At 34.0% G+C, this 18,845-nt stretch overlaps 3 protein-coding genes across 8 annotated transcripts in view; 1 reads left to right on the forward strand and 2 right to left on the reverse strand.

Annotated features, from left to right (window-relative positions):
• The window catches only part of myo15aa (myosin XVAa), a 99,307-nt gene extending 99,056 nt beyond the window's left edge, over nt 1-251 (reverse strand). For 2 of the 3 annotated variants that reach the window (XM_087244874.1, XM_087244872.1), the window contains exon 1: nt 113-241. The gene's annotated coding sequence lies outside the window, so the exon portion shown is untranslated. Of the gene's footprint in view, nt 1-112 lie in introns of all 3 variants that reach the window. The other variant, XM_087244873.1, reaches the window with a different exon arrangement.
• A 1,837-nt stretch (nt 252-2,088) lies between these two features.
• On the reverse strand, nt 2,089-13,254 carry drg2 (developmentally regulated GTP binding protein 2). Of its 2 annotated transcripts, none has more exons than XM_087242198.1 (13): nt 12,963-13,254; nt 11,644-11,745; nt 10,810-10,970; nt 10,643-10,732; nt 8,860-8,920; nt 8,677-8,767; nt 8,521-8,593; nt 6,846-6,936; nt 6,668-6,765; nt 6,427-6,592; nt 4,296-4,354; nt 2,895-2,948; nt 2,089-2,804 (listed from the first exon to the last, which is right to left on the reverse strand). In XM_087242198.1, exons 2-13 carry the CDS (start codon nt 11,705-11,707, stop codon nt 2,718-2,720), a joined length of 1,095 nt encoding a protein of 364 aa, XP_087098324.1. In that variant the 5' UTR covers nt 11,708-11,745; nt 12,963-13,254; the 3' UTR covers nt 2,089-2,717.
• Nucleotides 13,255-13,331: 77 nt separating this feature from the next.
• Nucleotides 13,332-17,668, forward strand: gfer (growth factor, augmenter of liver regeneration (ERV1 homolog, S. cerevisiae)). 3 transcript variants are annotated; one of them, NM_001089386.1, is given in 3 exon segments: nt 13,332-13,550; nt 14,779-14,987; nt 17,179-17,668. In NM_001089386.1, coding segments are annotated over 3 exon segments (576 nt in total). In that variant the 5' UTR covers nt 13,332-13,346; the 3' UTR covers nt 17,342-17,668.
• Nucleotides 17,669-18,845: the final 1,177 nt, after the last annotated feature.

The following is an 18,845-nucleotide window of genomic DNA, read 5'->3' on the forward strand; positions in this document are numbered from 1 at the left end:
TTGATATTGTGTATTGTGTGTAATGACCCTTGGATATGTGCAGTAAAATAGCACAATCTCACCATTTACAGATTAACTAAACACCATAAACGAAGAAAAATAACCAACACACCTGTTGAGAAGTGTAACGTTGAAGTTCAACACAATCTGCAGCACTTCAGACGACCATGACGCTTCTTCTTTGACTGGTATATAAGCGTGGAAAAACTTGGGACAGGTTTTCTTTCGAAGTGCTTCAAGTAAGATTGAACTCTGATCTTTTTAGTCATGTTGGGTTTAGGGGCTTGTTAAATACACCCAAGATCGATAGAATCACACCATTTTTATCTTTATGATCATTGCTATGTTGAAATGATCGTCTTGACACTTTTTCAAATAGTTTCTTATAGTGTCGATAATTTATAAATCTACTGTAACATGCTAGTAGAATAATGTTAAAAAAAATGACCAAGGCACTGGAAAACATAGTAATAATAGAGTAGAGAACAGTCATGTTTGAAGCAATGAAGAATACAACAAACTAAGTCTAGAGCAAGTCCTTTTTTTAATGACTTTAGCACATCTGCACGAAAACTGCTGGAAGGAATCGCATGTTGCTGAAGGAGCCAATAAACATTCTCATTCACTGTCACGTACCTTTATAAACGGACCAATTTCCAATGCAGGAAACAAAAGAAACACTTTACCTCAGCTTTACTGACTTGAGTCTTTCCCTAGTTTGAGATGTTTCCCATCAGACCCAAATATTAAAAATAAATCAGAGTAAATCTTGCTTTCTTTAAGAGAACATTGGATCATTATTAGTTTGGAATACACCACAGCCAAAATAAATGGTGCCAGTAAAAAAAAGAAGAAAAAACTGTACAATTTTGGTTAAATATAAAAGGGACTGTATCATGTATGTTTCAATCCTAATTTTGTCATTATTATAATATTACTGTTTTTATTTTATTTGACACTTTTTGTTGGGTGGATCTCGTTCTTTGTTCAAAATCAAAATAAAAGAAGAAATTTAGATAATTCCTCTGCCCACTCCACATGCTCCTCAGCAGAAGTAGAGTTTTGTTTTTTCTGCTGATGAAGGTTTGGTCACTGCAGGCCATTCAGTTCAAATTTTCTTAAAAGTTGAGACTTGGTCAAAATACAGATCTCAGCTGATGTACAATTCCCACTGCAGTGTTGAACTGATTGACCACAGAGTTTCTACACATTATTCTGTCCTCTCATGTTGTCTCTCATGGGCAACTAGCGTTTTGGTGGACTTGAATGAGTTTCTGCAGAAATCACAGATCTGGAGGCATCAGCTTTTCTTGTTGTGACTGAAAGTTAAATCCCTCTGGTCTTCATCTGGTCAGTTTTCTGTCAGGTTTCTGTAATTTAAAACTCTCCATCTTTCAGAATCAGTGAAAACTAGAAAGTTGAGCTGCCAGTTGGGTTTGTCAGATCATTTGGAAATAAAAGGTTTGTAAATGACCACCAGGTGCACCAAGTGTTGACTAATGAACCCTATTCACAAATCTGTTATGATGCATTTAATGGTCCTTAAATTTTTTAAATAGACAAAAAAAAACGTATGAACATTCATATGTATATTTAAACATGTATTATATCATCTTTGCATCAAATTACAAATAACCACATGAGTTGAGTGTCTATGTGGGTAAATTTGACGTTGTTCTCTCATCTGGCTGTCGATATTAGTCTCACACATTATGTTTTTCGTTTTTCTGTTTTTCTTTTATTTAAGCAGATGAGATTATAAAAAATAATCTGATGTAACTACTCTCCCATTCACTGTGCTCTTAATTGACCAAACTATGATGACTTCCGCTACTGAAAAACACGGAAATGTGTAAGGGTCTATTTTGATCTGTTATTTTTTATGTGATGCGAAAGATTACACATTACTTCTTTAAGTATGACTTAAATTAAGATCAAGAAGTGACTTTTGACAATTTATGAAATTATAGGCTGTTCTCAATTATACACATTGTGCATAGAGTTGTATAAAGTGGAAAAATCTAACCATCTATACAAAATCCACAAATTCATGTGAAAACCCTACAAATGCCTTAAAAACAAAAAAAATCACATTGATTCTTTTATTTTCAAAAATACTTCAAATAATCAGTTTCTCTCCAGGTTTAAAATACACTTGAAGATTTTGTTTGTAAAAACAGATAATCCCACATTTTTAGTAATTTTCAGATTTTTGTTTTTTGTTTACTGCATTGTTTTGTTTGTTTGTTTGTTTGTTTGAAAAGCACAACTACAAAACACATGGAAATTTCTAAAAATTGGACTTTAACAATATCCAGAAATCAAGTTTTTACATTGAGTATTGAAGAGTACAACTGCAAAATAATAATAATAATAATAAAAATAATAAATCTTAAAATTTCTAAATATTGTGGCTATCTGTTTTTGCAAATAACCCTAAACTTTAAATCCAAAATTTGCCAATTTGTCATGTATTTTTACTGAATCCCAGTGTGCATGCCTAACTCAGTTATTTAATAAAACACTTTTTATTTACTTATGAAAGGCAAACAAGAATCTGAAAGTCATTTATTATAATGGGTTTTGTCAGGTGATTTTCATAAACTAACTTTTCAATTGTCGATATCACAGGTGAAGCTGCTTGAAACATTGCAGTTGTTAACAGAAAAACGTATCCAATGTTCTGTTGATACTGTAGTGGATCTGGAGACGAGATTTTATTTCTTCACAATCTGAATGACATCCTCGTGCTCCATGATGTGGGTCAGTCCTACTCTCTGAGGACTGTACTTTGTGCTTGTTCCCTGTAAACCAAAAACACAAGAAGTAGTTTAGGAAGACAAACATGTATGGGACATGAGCAAGAATGTGTTTCAGATGAAGGGAGCTCTTACCCAGACAAGTGCATACTTGAACTGGCTAGCTAACGTCCGGTGGATTCTGTGACACTGGAACACATAAGAACCAGAATCAGCATTATAAAAAGCTTCATTGACCTGATTCTGTTGGCACAACCATTTAAATCTTTTTAGATCTAGACTTCCGGTCTCATTCATTCCATTAATTTTAAGACATTAATAACAGCTTGTTATGCTACTTGATTTTGCAAACTGATATTTTCTTATTATATTATTCTGCTTGGTCTGTAAAGTCATGAACACACTTGTTTGTTAAGCAAGTAGTTTGACCATATTCTGCTGTCTAATACTCCAAGTCAATTATCTCATAGTCAACTGAATCAGAAGTTCTAAAACAAATCGCAAAAATTAGCACATCTCCACAGTCAGCCATAAGGTCAATTGCTAATAATGTGAAATAAAAGGTTAAAGTAATAACTTCTGTCTTTTAGCAGATATGTATAGTAGATATCTTATGAGAGATTTGCTTTGTTTACCAAGTAAGCGGATCTAATAGGATGTGCATCGTAAACATTAAATAAAAGTTAAAAATTTATTTTTTGTCATATGTTAAGTTTTAGTTACGACAAATCCGCAGATTTTTAACAGAAATAGCAAAAAACGTCTGCAGATTCTGTCTGCCCTACCAATGACTTACCTAATTCAATTAACTTGCTTAGTTAACCTTATTAACCTAGTTAAACTTTTAAATTGCATTAAGGTGAATACAAGTATCTTGCAAAGTAACTAGTGAATTATGTACGGTCATCATGGCAAAGAAAATAAATAAATTATTAGAAATTATTTCTTAAACCTATTATGTTTAAAATGTGTTGGGGGGGGGAAAAAAACTTCATGTTGACAAATATTAGAAAAACATAACTAACATTTCATAGGAGGGCTAACCATTTTGTCTTTTATTGTATTTCATAATATCAAAGATCAAAGGCCCATTTTGGTATCCCAAAAAAGAATTTTCAAAAGTGACCGCCTTGTAAATGTCTTGTGAAAAATAGATCAAAATGTGAGTAAACAGTAACACACATTCATGTACAAATTAAACAACAGTATTTCTAAACTGTACTCATTAATATACAAAAGAACACATTATCATAGAAAATTCGATGACTTGCATATAAATGCACACACACACACACACACACACACACACACACACACACACACGCTTTGACCAAAAAAGTCCCTATATGTATTTAAGCAAGCAAATATGACAATCTTTATTACAGTTATTAATAAATTTCTGCATTAATATATAGAGTCACAGGGTTCATATTCGGAAAGGTGGCTTCATTTTCACATTTGAATTAACCACCAAATGTCCTGAATGCCACTGAAAGTCTAGAGTTATATAAAGAAAGTAGATATGTATAGACGTACCACATGTTTAACTGATGCTGCTCGTCTCATGATTATAGGGTCACCGAAATCTGGTCGTTCTACACAACAACAGAAAATACGGTCAGATTTAGAGGCAACAAAAACAACCACTCAAACATATATACAGTGATGGCTTTTAACTTAGAGAATCAATTGAAACATCTACAAAAAGGATTTTTCAATAAAAAAAACTCTATTAATCATCACCTTAGTTACAAAAAAACAAAAATATATAGACTAGCAGTTAACACTATTGTATTAAAGCCTTTAGTCACTTCATAAAAACACTGTATGGTGATGAATCGAGGCCCTTCTTTATAAATACCATAACGTCAGGTCTTATTTAGGAAATTAAGAATTGCTGCTAGGTCAGAGGTGTCCAAACTCGGTCCTGGAGGGACGGTGTCCTGCTGAGTTTATCTCCAACTTGCTTCAAAGCACCTGCCAGAAAGTTTGTAGTATATCTAGTACTAGCTTGATTCACTTGTTCAGGGGGTGTTGATTAGGGTAGGAGCTAAACTCTCCAGGACAGAGTTTGGACACCCCTGTGGGAAGGGTCACTGAATTTAACACTACTCCTGTTAAACTAGAAATCTTTATTGTCCAGACATGTGGAAATTGGTTTTTGACCTCCCAAACATAACAAATACAAAAACACAAACCCAGAGCACAAACACAAAGCCTCCGACACCACTAATTACTAACACACAACCCTGACTATAAAACCACTAAATAACATACAAAGTACTCCATGGTAATTCATTTAATAAACTATTTATTTTATGTAGGATTTTGTGCATTAACTATTTTTCATTCAAAAATGTATTTTAAAAAGCAGCTGCCCAGCGGGGGAAAATATATTTGAATGCTTTTACATTCCCTCACAAAGTGGATAACTATGCATTTGCTGTGCTGCTGATACGGCAGCATTAAATCTACTTATTGATAATAAAGGAGAAAAGCCACAATATTATAAAACATCTATTATTAAATGAGCCCACTATTTACTCTGTTCAACCGTTTCAAGCCTGAGTTTTTATTCTCTCTGTTAAATAAAGATAAAGATATTTTGAAGAAAACGTTTTATGTTTAAAAGAGAAAGAAACAAACAGGTGTGAAATGAGTGAAGAAATAATAACACAAAATAGTTTGGGTAAAATATGTATTTGTGTCTTCTCGACCTCAAAATCATTCAGATTTTACATGCAGTAAGTTAGTTGCATAAAAAAATAAAATAAAATAAATTATATATATGTATACACACACACTTAACTTAATACTATAATAAATAGAATAAATTTTATATATATATATATATATATATATATATATATATATATATATATATATATATATATATATAGACACACACACACATTATACGATCTGTAAAATATTGGAATATATTTACAGCTGCAAAAATAACCTATAACAATAACTTTGTTATTTGGTTATTTAAAAAAATTAATAAATAAAAACTTAAAAAATAAATATATAGCTTATAACAAATACCATTGTATCATTTTTATTTAATAAATGTATGTTTTTGTTTTTATTTAATAAATAACGTTTTTTTTTTATTTGGGCTACCTCAATATATATTCGGCCTACCAAAATCTGAAAGGCCTGCATCACGTGAAATTGCTTTGCTGTTACATATTATTAGACGAATTATTAGAATTATAATTAAAAATATCAGCCAAAAAAAAAGACTGTCGGGATTTCTAAATATAAGCATTGACAAGAGAAAAACCTATTTGTTGACAAATAAACCAAATATATAGCTTTGTCAGTTTTCCAATATTATGCAGCCCTAATAAAAATACTATCATTGTAGATAATTTGTTTTTTTCATCATTTTTATTTACTGCTTTATATTTATTACTATATTTACTTCTATTTATTCCATTTTTACTTGTCTAAACAGGTTATTTTTTATTATATTAAATGTGATTATTTTAGTAAATCTACTAAATTTAAAAAAGGAGAATTTGAGCATTTTCGAGTTATTTAGCTTTTCTCTTTAATTAACTATATTAATTCAAGAAGACCTTTTGAGCTTAGAAAGTTGAGAAGCACTACTCTAGTGTGAAGACACTAATGGCTGAAATCCGAGGACAAAAAGACGCACCTCCTCTCTTCTTGGTATATATGCAGATGAGAGCCAGATATTCCCATAACTGCTCCAGGAGGTAATCTAGATTGAGTTTCATGCCACAGCTGATAACTACACTGTTTGGTCGATGAGCAAGACGATCCACTTCCTCAATAGAAATCTGGTCCACCTTGTTGTACACCTGTAGCAGGACAGGCAATCATGTTACTTATTCAGATTACATTCTTTTAAAGCTCAAACTAGAATAAACACTCACGTATAAACAAGGCATGTACACTCGGTTGCCCACGATGACGTCGATGAAATCATCTGGAGAGCAGTCCTCTCTGAACAAGACCTCAGCGTTGAAGATTTCTGCAGTCAGGCTAAGGTTAAAGTGTGGATCACATTTAGTAGATAAAGATACAGACTGACTGAATGAGCCTGAAGGATACTGTACTCATGAAGAATGAGCTGAACGAGCTTCTCTGAGCACTGTGTAAGAGGAACTGTTGAGTTGTAGGACAGGCCACCACCTTTTTTGGGCTGAAAAAAGAAAATGATTTTTTACATGTGAATGGAGAAAACAAGCAACATAAGTAGTTTGGCTTTTGTCCAGTATGTGTAAACACTACAAATATAGTTAATACTTATATATACTTCTTACATATACTTCTTATATGCATTTATTTTTCAGGTGCTCAGCTATTCAGGTCGGTTTTAAAAGAAGGGATTTATGTGGTAAACATTTATGATCACAACGCTTTATAAACATTCATACACTTTTGTTCCATTTAACCATCGACAACACATACAAAGAGTTAATGCCAACCATCAAGGTCTTCGAGGACACATTTACACTTAATACAAGCATTACACATGTACAAATAGACATCACCTATGTGCTATAAGATTGCAGGTTAACTAAGTCTGTATGTAATATTTATAACTTATATTGGATTGTAACTTTAATTTAATCTGATTGTAATGCAATAATGTAAAGCTGCTCGGAAACAATAATTATTGTAAAAAGAGCTATACAAATAAGCTTGAATTAAATTCTGTACAAAAGTTTTGGGTTTGTAGAAATGTTTTAATGTTTTAAGCTTATTTTAGATATATTTGCGTCTATGTGTAACGCATGCATATTGCTTATTTTGTCTATTCATTTACAGACTATATTTATATGTGAAACGTGATAATAAACTGATTTGATTTTGATTTGATCTCTTAAATTACAACACAATTTAAAACATTTACATATATAATATACATTTCAAAGTGCCATTTATTCATGTGATTGAAAAGCTGGACTGAAGCAGTCTTCAACGTCACATTCAGAAATCTGTCAATTGTGCTCATTTAATGCTAAAAACCTTACTATTTTTAAAACACATACATACAGAGCTCAGCACATGAGTACACCCCTCACAAATGTATCTTTAAAATTAATATTTTTAATAGGAGGCTGTACAGGCGAAGCACTGGCGCAGTAGGTAGTGCTGTCGCCTCACAGTAAGAAGGTCGCTGGATTACATTAGATTAGTCAGTAAAGAAGCCAACTCTGGAGCTTATCTAACAAGATAATTTAGAATAATAGTTAAAAATTTGTACACCCAAATTTATGTTCTAGAAAAATATTAAATACAAATTTTAAAGAGGAAAAATCAAGAGAAGCAAAAAACAAAACAAAAAAAAATTTGTAGGCTGTAATTTATTTCATTGTTTTGCAATATTTTGCTTGAATTTAATTGTATTATCTTTCAATTTCTAAATCTGTTTGGTGAGTAAAACATTACTTTAATAAATATGACTGTTTAATAAATCTGTTTAGTTTAAATGCACCAAAATGCATTGCCCGAAATTTTTGCAACATAAAGCATTTGCAACATATTGTCACTTATAATCAATTCAATGCGTTCTAACTTAATAAAAGTACACTTTTTAAATGACCAAAATGTAAAAAAAAAATCTGGCCTCTTTTGAACAATGAAAAACCGGTTACTGTTTTATTCATCATTTGCACAAGACCATCAATCTAAAGTGGCTTCAAATAAAGATTTATCCTAAAAATCATGAATACAAAACACTACATTTAAAACACATTTTATTCAGAACTTCACCACTGACCTTAAAATAGATATTTGGTTTGGGTCTGTTGAGTCTGATGCCAACAGATTCAAGCTCTTTTTCCAGAAGTTCCCTGAAGAACAAAACTACGATCGTTAAAACAACAAAAGTGCAAATATTGCTCACATTCTCCAAAGATGAGATGCTCCAACTTACCTCTGAACGTCTCCTTTAGTCGCATCCAGCATCATAATGACCACATCTGCAGTTCTGGCCACAGCGATGACCTGTCTACCTCTACCCTTACCTTCACAACACAAACACGCATGTCACAAGATTTTCATATCTTCAAATGGTCATAAAAATGTGTATCACTCTTCAAAATACTAATGAACACACCTTGTGCGGCCCCTTCAATAATACCAGGCAAGTCCAGCAGCTGTATGTTGGCACCTTTGTACTAGAATTGAATTTTTTACAATAAATTATTAGCATACCAGTTATTAAAGTCATTAAAATAAGAAAAGACCATTAATATTTAATCAATATGAGAATACAGCACATGTACTTTTATTTTTAAATGAACAAAAAATATTGACAATTACACATTTTGACCATTATTTACAAAAGACCTCTACTAAAATTTCACTCAGTGTAACAACATTTTATATGCCAAAAAAATCTTGCCAGATATTTTACAACAACAAGCTGTTCAATACACCTCCAATACATACGTTACATACTTTAAACTCCACTATCTAAATCTTTACTACTGCCACTATCATTCAAGCTATTAGATTTTATTAATTTGTAAACAATAAACAAATTTAACTGATTAAAACAATAAACATATTGTGTGATCAGTGTGATCACTTATTCTTTAATATGTTTTAATAAGCAACGGTCAGAATAATCTCGTTGTTGCTTTTTATTTTACACAAACTTATCAGTTGTGCTGAATGACTATGAAACTCAGATTTGAACTGTTTACAAATTTTATTTTACATATTAATAGGGTTGTAACAATATACCGGTATGACGGTCTACCACGATTTGAACGTGCACGATTATCATACCATGAACAATTGCATATCAACGGTTTTAACCCTTAAAGACCAAGACAGCTGCCCGCGGCTAAAAATAAGTATTGCTCTTAAATGTTTAATAACTTTTGATCCGCTGATCCGATTCATACAATTCAAAGATTGGCATAAAGAAGAGAATCTCAGCTTTCCAGTGCTGTATCACATAACATTCGCGGACTTTCAGAGGCTCCGGAATCAGTGCGGTTACGTCATCAAAATTTGACAACGCTGATTTGACAAAGAAACGCTCGTCACTGTGTCTCCGGACAAACCAGACATGATACATTGATGCATTGTCCCTCCTCCATGCCCAGATTGGTTCAAACTCGCTATATCACAACCAATAAGCATAGGTTTCACTTTTGTTTGTGGACCAACAACGAGCGTTTTGAACAACACGGAATGAGAGATAGGCATACATTTATGCGCGGCTAAATAAAACGCAAAACAAAAAGTTTTGCATGAAATAATTCTCATACTAAGTACTTTTGCATGCACAGCAGCACAGAAACATGACAAAACTGTGACACAGCAAAGACGAACTGCTGCTCTTGCTGTTTTCAAAAGACACAAATGAAGGTGCAGACAACCATATCCACAGTCAACCATATCCATACTGGCACATAAAACCTAAGGATGTTCCATATTGAATCTAGTTTCGTTATGTAACTATTTATAGTATAGTAAATATTTATATCTATTTTTTTTACTGAGGATTTGCACCATGTTTATTTGGACTTTATTTGGACTTTGACACATTATTTATTATTTTCTTATTTTTTTATTTGTTCATTGTAAGTGGTGTTGTTTATAGTAACTAAAAATATATTATTTGGAAAAAGTCAAATTTGCTTCACTGTTCTATTATTTTGTAACATTTATAACATACCTTATACCGCAAAACCTTGGTATTGTTTTAGACGATTATCATACCGTAAAAAATTCATACCGTTACAACCCTACATATTAAACACTACTCGCATTTAATCTGCATCTATGTAGATTTCATTTAATGTCAACACCAAAATAAGACATCTTATTGTAAGATTTTATTTTTTTAAAGAAAACAAAAGCAATGGAGTTCAACTGAAAAATACCTCAATGACACCAGGGATGCAGGTCAAGGTAGTGAATTCATAAGAAGCCGCTTCACTTTCTGTTTTTGTCATTAAACTGAGAAATGTAGACTGTAAAAACATGAATCAGACTGATTAGAGAATGTCTCGACCATCACAAATTTTACACAGATTGTGATTACTGTTACCTTGCCAACCGAGGGGAATCCAATCAGTGCCACTCTGGCATCTCCAGATTTCATCACATCGAAGCCTTCACCTTTGGCCCCCGCTGACTTTGAGGGCTCCAGAAGTTGAGCTCTGTATTTGGCTAACTTGGCTTTCAATAAACCCAGATGGTACTCAGTTGCTGCAAAACAAGTTGATAACAGAGTTTATAAAGAGTAAACGGAGTTAAAAAAAATGTAAAGTTGGTTTTATATTTGCACATTTTGACTTTCTCATTAATAATATAACTTCAGAAAAGTATCCATATTAGTTAATGTTCATTTCTAGAGCGTTTTTACAATGTAGATTGTCTCGAAACAGCTTGACATAGAAGTTCTAGGAAACTGAAAGGGTGTCAGTCCAGTTTTCAGAGTTGAAGTTCAGTTCAGTGTGGTTTAATTTTCACTGAGGAGCAAATCTATCTATACACAGCTCCATAAGCAAGAACCAAATGAAGCAAGCCAGTGGTGACAGTGTCGAGGAACAAATGTTTACCAATTGACGAAAGTGAAAAGACAAAACCTCGAGAGAAAATTTCTTTGCGAATTCTGAGAAGGGAAATCATATTATTAGCCAAAGAGCAACAAATTACAACATTGATCACAGTCAATTAAACAGAGCTAAAGTTGTTTTGAAGTTATGCCTACATGCGATTTCAGACCGAGTATTCAAAGTAGTATGGTAAACAATATAGAGATCATGTCACACGCTGTCAATGTTCAGAAATAAACGAATGTGTGAATATTAAACCAGCGTTACCTCGATGATTCAGTGCAGTAAAAGGCCCGTGGCACATTTAGTGCAGGATCTCTCACCTTTATTCTTCTGTGTTCTGGAGATTTCTCTCTCTATCTCCGCGATCTTCTCCAGAATCCCCATTGTTGGTGAAGTGTGGCGTTTATATCCTAATATGAAGCCTGTGGAAGATACAGAGGCTCGTCAGTCATACTGTACAGACCATCCGCTCTCGGACTGCGCTCTCAGTGGTAAGCTAAGCTAGCAGACACTTAAAAACTTATCCAACACTACGGCAGACGGCGCTGTCATACAAATATCATGGCAAATTATTATTTATATAAAATCAGCACTCCGGAAAGTATTGTACATTGTCACTCGTATGTTTTAATGAGGGAATGCGGTGATAATTACAGTTTTGAGCAGCCCGAAAAATGCAGCATGGACTGCTGGTGACGTCACCACCCGCTGTCGGACAGTGCGCCAGAGAAACCTCTCCGGCATGAAACCATTTCTTTAACGATTCATTCCTGAATTTGCGTGTTAATGTTGTCCTTAATTTAAAATTTCACCTAAATTTAGTGCGATATGTCAGTCATGGTATTTCACCATTTGTTAACATGTTGTAAATGACAGATGTTCATACAATGATGCACAGTGGTTGGAAATAATTTCGTCGAATCGGTTCATTTGAACAAGGAACCGATTTAATGATTCTGTTTGGTCAACTGCACGTAATTAAGAGTTAAATACGTAATTTTGGTCCAATTTGTAGTGTAGCATTTAAATAAATCAACCTGACAACACAAAATCGACACAAAAATTTTTTTTTACAATTCTGTCCTGCTGTGTGAAATAACCGGTTAATAATGCACATAGATAAGATCCGACTCAAATGAACAATTTGTACGCTGGGTTGCCAAATCTGCTATTTCACAACACAATTTGATCATTTTGAAGAAATATTTCACCGAAAAAAATCTGAGGATATTTACTCATCCTGCACTTTTCCAAACCAATTTGAAGTACAAAGTTTTTTTACACAAATTGAGGGGTTAGGAACCATTTTAGGACAAGTAAATAAAAATAATTATATTAATAATAATAATAATAATAATAATAATAATAAAATTTTCACTTTAACTGTCCCTTTAACTTCAACATGTTTCACAGCAAAAAGTTAAAATGTGTGCAGAAATGTGTGATTATAAGTAAAAGATTAGCTTTAGTATAATGTTCTTAAATCTTAAAGCTACATTTTAACTTATTGAAAAACAATAACCACTTTTTTTTCAAAATATTGTATTCACTAAACTATTCATCTTAAAGAAACAATTCACACAAAAGTGAAAAATGAATTAATTAATTCTAAAAACGAATTGTAAAATTATTTACTCACCCTAAAACCATCTGAGATGTAGATGACTTGTTTGTTTCATAAGTAAATAAATACGATTTTGTTTTTGTTGAAACCATGATCCCTTTTCATATATTGGAACTGGCTCTTTGAGTGTCAGTAAAATAAAATAAAACTCCTGTATCTAATAATATTCTGATGAAAAATAAGGCAAGATGCTTTTTTTACTAACTCTGATTACATACATTGAAATATTCGCGTGTGACTATAAAATATATCTACTTGTGTATTATGAGCACGTGTATGTGAAGAGGCATATTTCGAGTTTTGACTTGTTTAGTCAAGATTGGGCTAGTTTTATGCTAGTTTTCCACGCCCAAAGGATGGCTATTTAACAGAGATCTGGCAACCCTCCTACATAACAACATGGCAGCTGCACACGGGTCGTCTCCACATAGCAGCGCGGGTATGGAGGGTTTCCCGTTCCCCGTGGCTGGCAAACCACCCGAGGACAGTACGAGTAATGACCAGACCACTACCGGAGAGACGAAAAAGAAACCTTGCCGAGCTTGTACGGATTTTAAGTCATGGATGAAGTTACAGAAACAGGCGTCCTCAGCCTCGGTGCAGGTGAACAATTATGAATGAAGTCAAGAAAATTCTGTTCAGATATAACGTTAAAATGTCCAACACGATGTCTGCTTTAATTGTGAACAATCAAAAGAATAGCAGTGTTTTGGACTTGTACTTTTTAATACAGCTGCCTCTGTAAAGGTGTGGATTTGACATGTCGGAAGATATTTGAGTATTCCCTAACTTCATATTCATATGCTCATATGGCTGACAACTGTTAGGGGCGGTGGGGGTAATATTTTTATTAAAGTTATGGTTGATGTGGTTATAAAATGTTTATTCAGTGGGGTAATAAATATTTAACAAGTATTTAAGTAATAAGTATAGAATATAAATGAAAAATAAGTGTTGGGGAATTAAGTATTGATTAAGTATAGGATATAAATGTAGAAACATACACTTTAACACTAAAACAATTTAGATAATGAATGCTAAAAAAAAAAACATGAAATCAATATGACATATGATATTTTCTCTACAGTTTTGCTAAAGAAACATGTAGCATAAAGGTATAGTATATTCAGGGTTCAGACGGTCATGGAATTTTGACATGGCATTTTCCAGGCCTGGAAAAGTTTTGGAAAATCAGAAAAACCCACAAAGATTGGGAAAAGTCATTGAAATTAGTTTAACAAATATCTGTATACTTAAATATAGGTTAGTGGTCTTTACTTCGTTTCTGTCCATGGCCAAACACATCCTCTCACATTATCAGTGCTGTGTGAACATTTACTAAATACATTTTTCATAGATATAAAGATTCATTTAAAATAAATAGATCGTTGCATGTTTTATGATATGCTGTAATAATTTTAAACGTGCATTGTTTTTCTTATTATTTACCATGTATACGTAGACATTACATGAAACATTAGGTTATGAAAATGTACTTGATAGTCATGGAAAAGTCATTTAATTTTAATAGTCAAATGTGTATGAACCCTTTAAATTGGTATATTGTTGATTTAAATTAAATGACCTATTTGGGGATGTGAGGGAGTTTATTGATATTACAATCATGTCAGTTGTAGTTGATGTGTAAAAATAATCATTAATTTAATACGTTGGTTACTATAACACTGCACTATATAAAATCTATTTTAATATTGTTTTTTCTAACAGTGGTTTTCAACCAGGGAACCTCAGAGCCTCAGCAATAATATTAAAATAAATGTGATATAAAACATGAATATAATCGTAAAATGCAAGGTGATATGTTGTACAGGAGAGCAGGCCGGTGGAGGAGCTGAAGCCTGTTGAATGTCCGCTGGACCGCGAGGAGCTGGGTAGGAGCTCGTGGTCTTTTCTTCACACTATGGCTGCATATTATCCAGATGCACCGAGCACAGAACAGCAGCGCGAGATGACGCAGTTCATCAACCTCTTCTCTAAGGTTTTCCCATGTGATGAATGCGCAGAAGACCTGAGAACAAGGTCTTCATCTTTAATTGCTGTGGTTTTCATGTTTGTCCATTGCTGTTTTCAGCAGCACATGATTCAGTCAGTTTGTTTACATGGACAACAATTCTGATATTAAATGTAGCTCTCTGATTAACGATCTCTACCATGTAAACAGATTTTTATTAACTTTAATACAGAAAGTTATACTCAAAGTAAAAACAAATGTAATTCACTCATCTGGAGTAGTGCTATTTTACTCATATTATCAAAGTGTGGTATATAGACATGTACGCATATATCACTTTATTACTGTCATGTAGGATTTTTGGTTACAGCACAGTGATACAGCAGTAATCAAAAGTTTGACAACATGGCTGAGAGGGCAGAATTTGTTTACACTAAGGTCTGTTTACATCAGCCGTGTCCAAACTCGGTCCTGGAGGGCCGGTGTCCTGCATATTTTAGTTCCAACCCCAATCAAACACACCTGGGCTAGCTGATCAAGTTCTTACTAGGCTTTCTAGAAACATCCATGCAGGTGTGTTGAGGCAAGTTGGAGCTAAAATCTGCAGGACACCCCTGTTTGGACACCCCTGGTTTACATGTATAGCATGACCAATGGTGTAAAGTAACATATTGCAAATGCACAAATTACTGTAATTGCGTAGTTTTTCTAAGGAATTAATTACCGAGTAGTTTTAAAATGTGTACTTTTATCCAAGTATATTTTTAGTGCTGTATTGGAACATTTACTGTCGTATTTTCTTTCAACCTGCAGTAACTACTCTATTTTTTCTTGCCTACTGTGATTGGCTTAGTAGAATAATCAGTCCTATCCAATCACATCACACAGGAATAAATCACATCAAGTTTTCAAACTCAAGCACACAGTGCATTTATTCTATCATTGCTGCATGAGGTTGGTTTGACAGCATTCAAAGCATTAACATACTGTATCATCACAGCTAGATTTTTGGCCTTTAGTTTACACATTTTTCACTCCACATATAAATGCTTTCCTAAAATTAAAAACTGTATATGGTACCATAAAGATGATTAACTGTATGTTGATATTTGAAAATCAGTCAGATGGCATCACATAGGGACATAATGACATGTGCCATTCTAGTATTTACTATAACCTGCAACGTGTGGTGGCCGAGAGAGCTCAAACAATTTTCAAGATAAAACAACATTCACAAATTGAGTGAACATCTTCATCAGTTTGACAACATGCACAAGCAAACTCTTAACAACACATGCAAACAACACAGATTTAACTCCATAAATGTACTGTCCCTTGTTTGTATGTGTTTAGCTCTAATGATCTGCCAAAGTGCACAATTAACATTAAATGAAATGTTACTGTAATGCCATGTCAACAAGAGCTACTCAGAACTACAAATATCAAGGAATGATATGACCAGGGTCCGGTTTCCCCCACAGTCCAGAGATATGCGGTACAGGTGAATTAGGTAAGCTAAATTGTCCGTAGTATAGGGGTGTGAATGAGTGTGTATGGATGTTTCCCAGAGATAGGTTGCTGCTGGAAGGGCATCCGCTGCGCAAAACATATGCTGGATAAGTTGGCGGTTCATTCCGCTGTGGCAACCCCAGATTAATAAAGGAACTAAGCCAAAAAGAAAATGAATGAATGAGATGACCTGGGTGTTCAAATAAACGAAAACATCACCTCTGAGATCTCTGACAGTTCCACTGACTCTAAACAGGAAGCAGCATTCACTTTTTAGTGTCCACCTACACCAGGGGTGTACACACTCGGTCCTGGAGGGTCAGTATCCTGGAGAGTTTAGCTCCAACCCTAATCAAAGACCCGAACCAGCTAATCAAGCTCTTACTAGGTTTACTAGAAACTTCCAGGCAGGTGAGTTGAAGCAAGTTGGAGCTAAAGTCAGCAAGACACCATCACTCCAGGACCGACTTGGGACACTTCTGACCTACACGTTTCTGTTTTATGGTCTGGTCTATTTTGGAGCATGTTTCTATATTTGCATGTGTTGTCAAACTGATAAAGTAGTTTTCTCCTGTCTTATTCTATATGCATTTGTTTTCTTAACTTGGAGTGTGTTTGAGCTCTCTTGGAGACCCTTAAAAGGAATATTCTAAAAGCAACTCGTGTAAACACATTGATATTTTCTTATTCCGAATAAGGTCAATATTTCCATTACTGATGTCATTGTACTTACTGATTTTGTCCTGTCAGATTGAAAACTAATCAACCAGATGCAGGCAGCCGGCACAAGCTGTCACAGTGGCTGTGTCGCCTCCATAATGACATCAACATCCGGTTGGGCAAGCCGGAGTTCGACTGCAGCAGGGTGGATGAGCGATGGAGAGACGGCTGGAAGGACGGATCTTGTGACTGAAACCTCCGACACTGTCATGAACACGAGTGAAATGCTGTCACATGCTGATTCTGTGGACCTGGTATTTCTGATGCAGTGAGTGCAGGCTGAATTGCCAATCAGGAATCAGACATATGTTGACATCGCACTTTATACTTGTTCTAATTGATGTAATGATTTAGCAGTATAGAAATGTCTATGTTGTGCTTTTAATCAAGAGTACGGTATGGTGTGAACACCTTGTTTTTGGATTGTGGAGCTCTCAAGTGGAAGTAAATAGCCCAGACTGGATAAACTTTGATATCTGTCCCACAGAAGGAAATAAAGATGGTCTATTTATTTAAAGCAGTTCTTAACAGCTTTGTTTTTTTTTTTAATCCAAGCTCCTGTATTGTCAAAAATATTTGAACCCCCCCCCCCTAAATAATGACAATTAAGCTATGATGAAAAGTCCTAAATATTATTATATAATGAAAATTATGCAGTAATGAAAAGAATGCTTATTTCTTTACTTTAAGTATATCTGTCAAAACATATTTAAGATGTTTTGTCTTGTTTTTCATTCTAAGCCATTTTACAGGTCCCTTAAAAGTGTGCGTGGAGATCTCAATAAATTATTACAGAATTATTAAATTATACAGGAAGGGGTGAAACAAGTGAATTTGGCCACGTCGAATTGCATCAAGATCACATTCCTAAACAAAACAGTTGTGCTTGTGTCTAAGCAACATTGCTTTCCTCATGAAGAGAGGAAAGAAGCGATTTATTTTTTTAATCCAAACTACATTGAACCCCTAGCGACTTTTTTTGCACAAAAAATCTCTTAAATGGCTCCAATGATGAAAATCATCTTGTGTAAGTCATATTGGGGTGACAGAAACTCAATAAGCCTCTTCTTTATAATCACCTGACGTTAATCCAAATCCCTCCTATTTTGAGGGTGGGTCCATTAAGATTGCAGTTTTACCACCCACCAAATTGATTGACAGTGTATAATCATATCAACAAGACAGGAGTGCGCAAAGCAACTGGGATTAAAAGATCTGTTGACCTCTCTGTGATCATTCATCATCATCAAATGTGATCAAGAATGAGTTTTACAAGTTTAAAAAGTTTTTATAACAGTGCATGTTTGTAATGAATTACAGCGATTATATCATCTTTATCACCACAGCCACATGTCAGGACAATTATAAAAGAAGGCGCTTCAATCCTGGTTTGTGGACGTTAAATCAGGTTTATGTTGTACATTAACATCACGATATATTCATACAGCAGTGGATATTAATTTATATCCTGTCACATTTGTCATGTCAAAACAGTGCAAAGTTAAACATGCGCACTGTGTGTGCGTGAACATTGTAATGACATTGTGTGTGACTCATCATTGCAGAAAGGCTTGAAATAACTCCACAACAAATACATTCAATAATAATCACTGGGAAAGTTGTTACTGTAGTATTTCTCACAAACTTTACATGAGATCTGCTTCCTTCATGTCTGTCACTGTGCTGTTTATCCAATG

This window comes from Danio rerio, chromosome 3, assembly GCF_052040795.2.
Source record: "Danio rerio strain M-AB ecotype USA chromosome 3, GRCz13ab, whole genome shotgun sequence".
In the NCBI taxonomy this organism is placed as follows: Eukaryota; Metazoa; Chordata; class Actinopteri; order Cypriniformes; family Danionidae; genus Danio; species Danio rerio.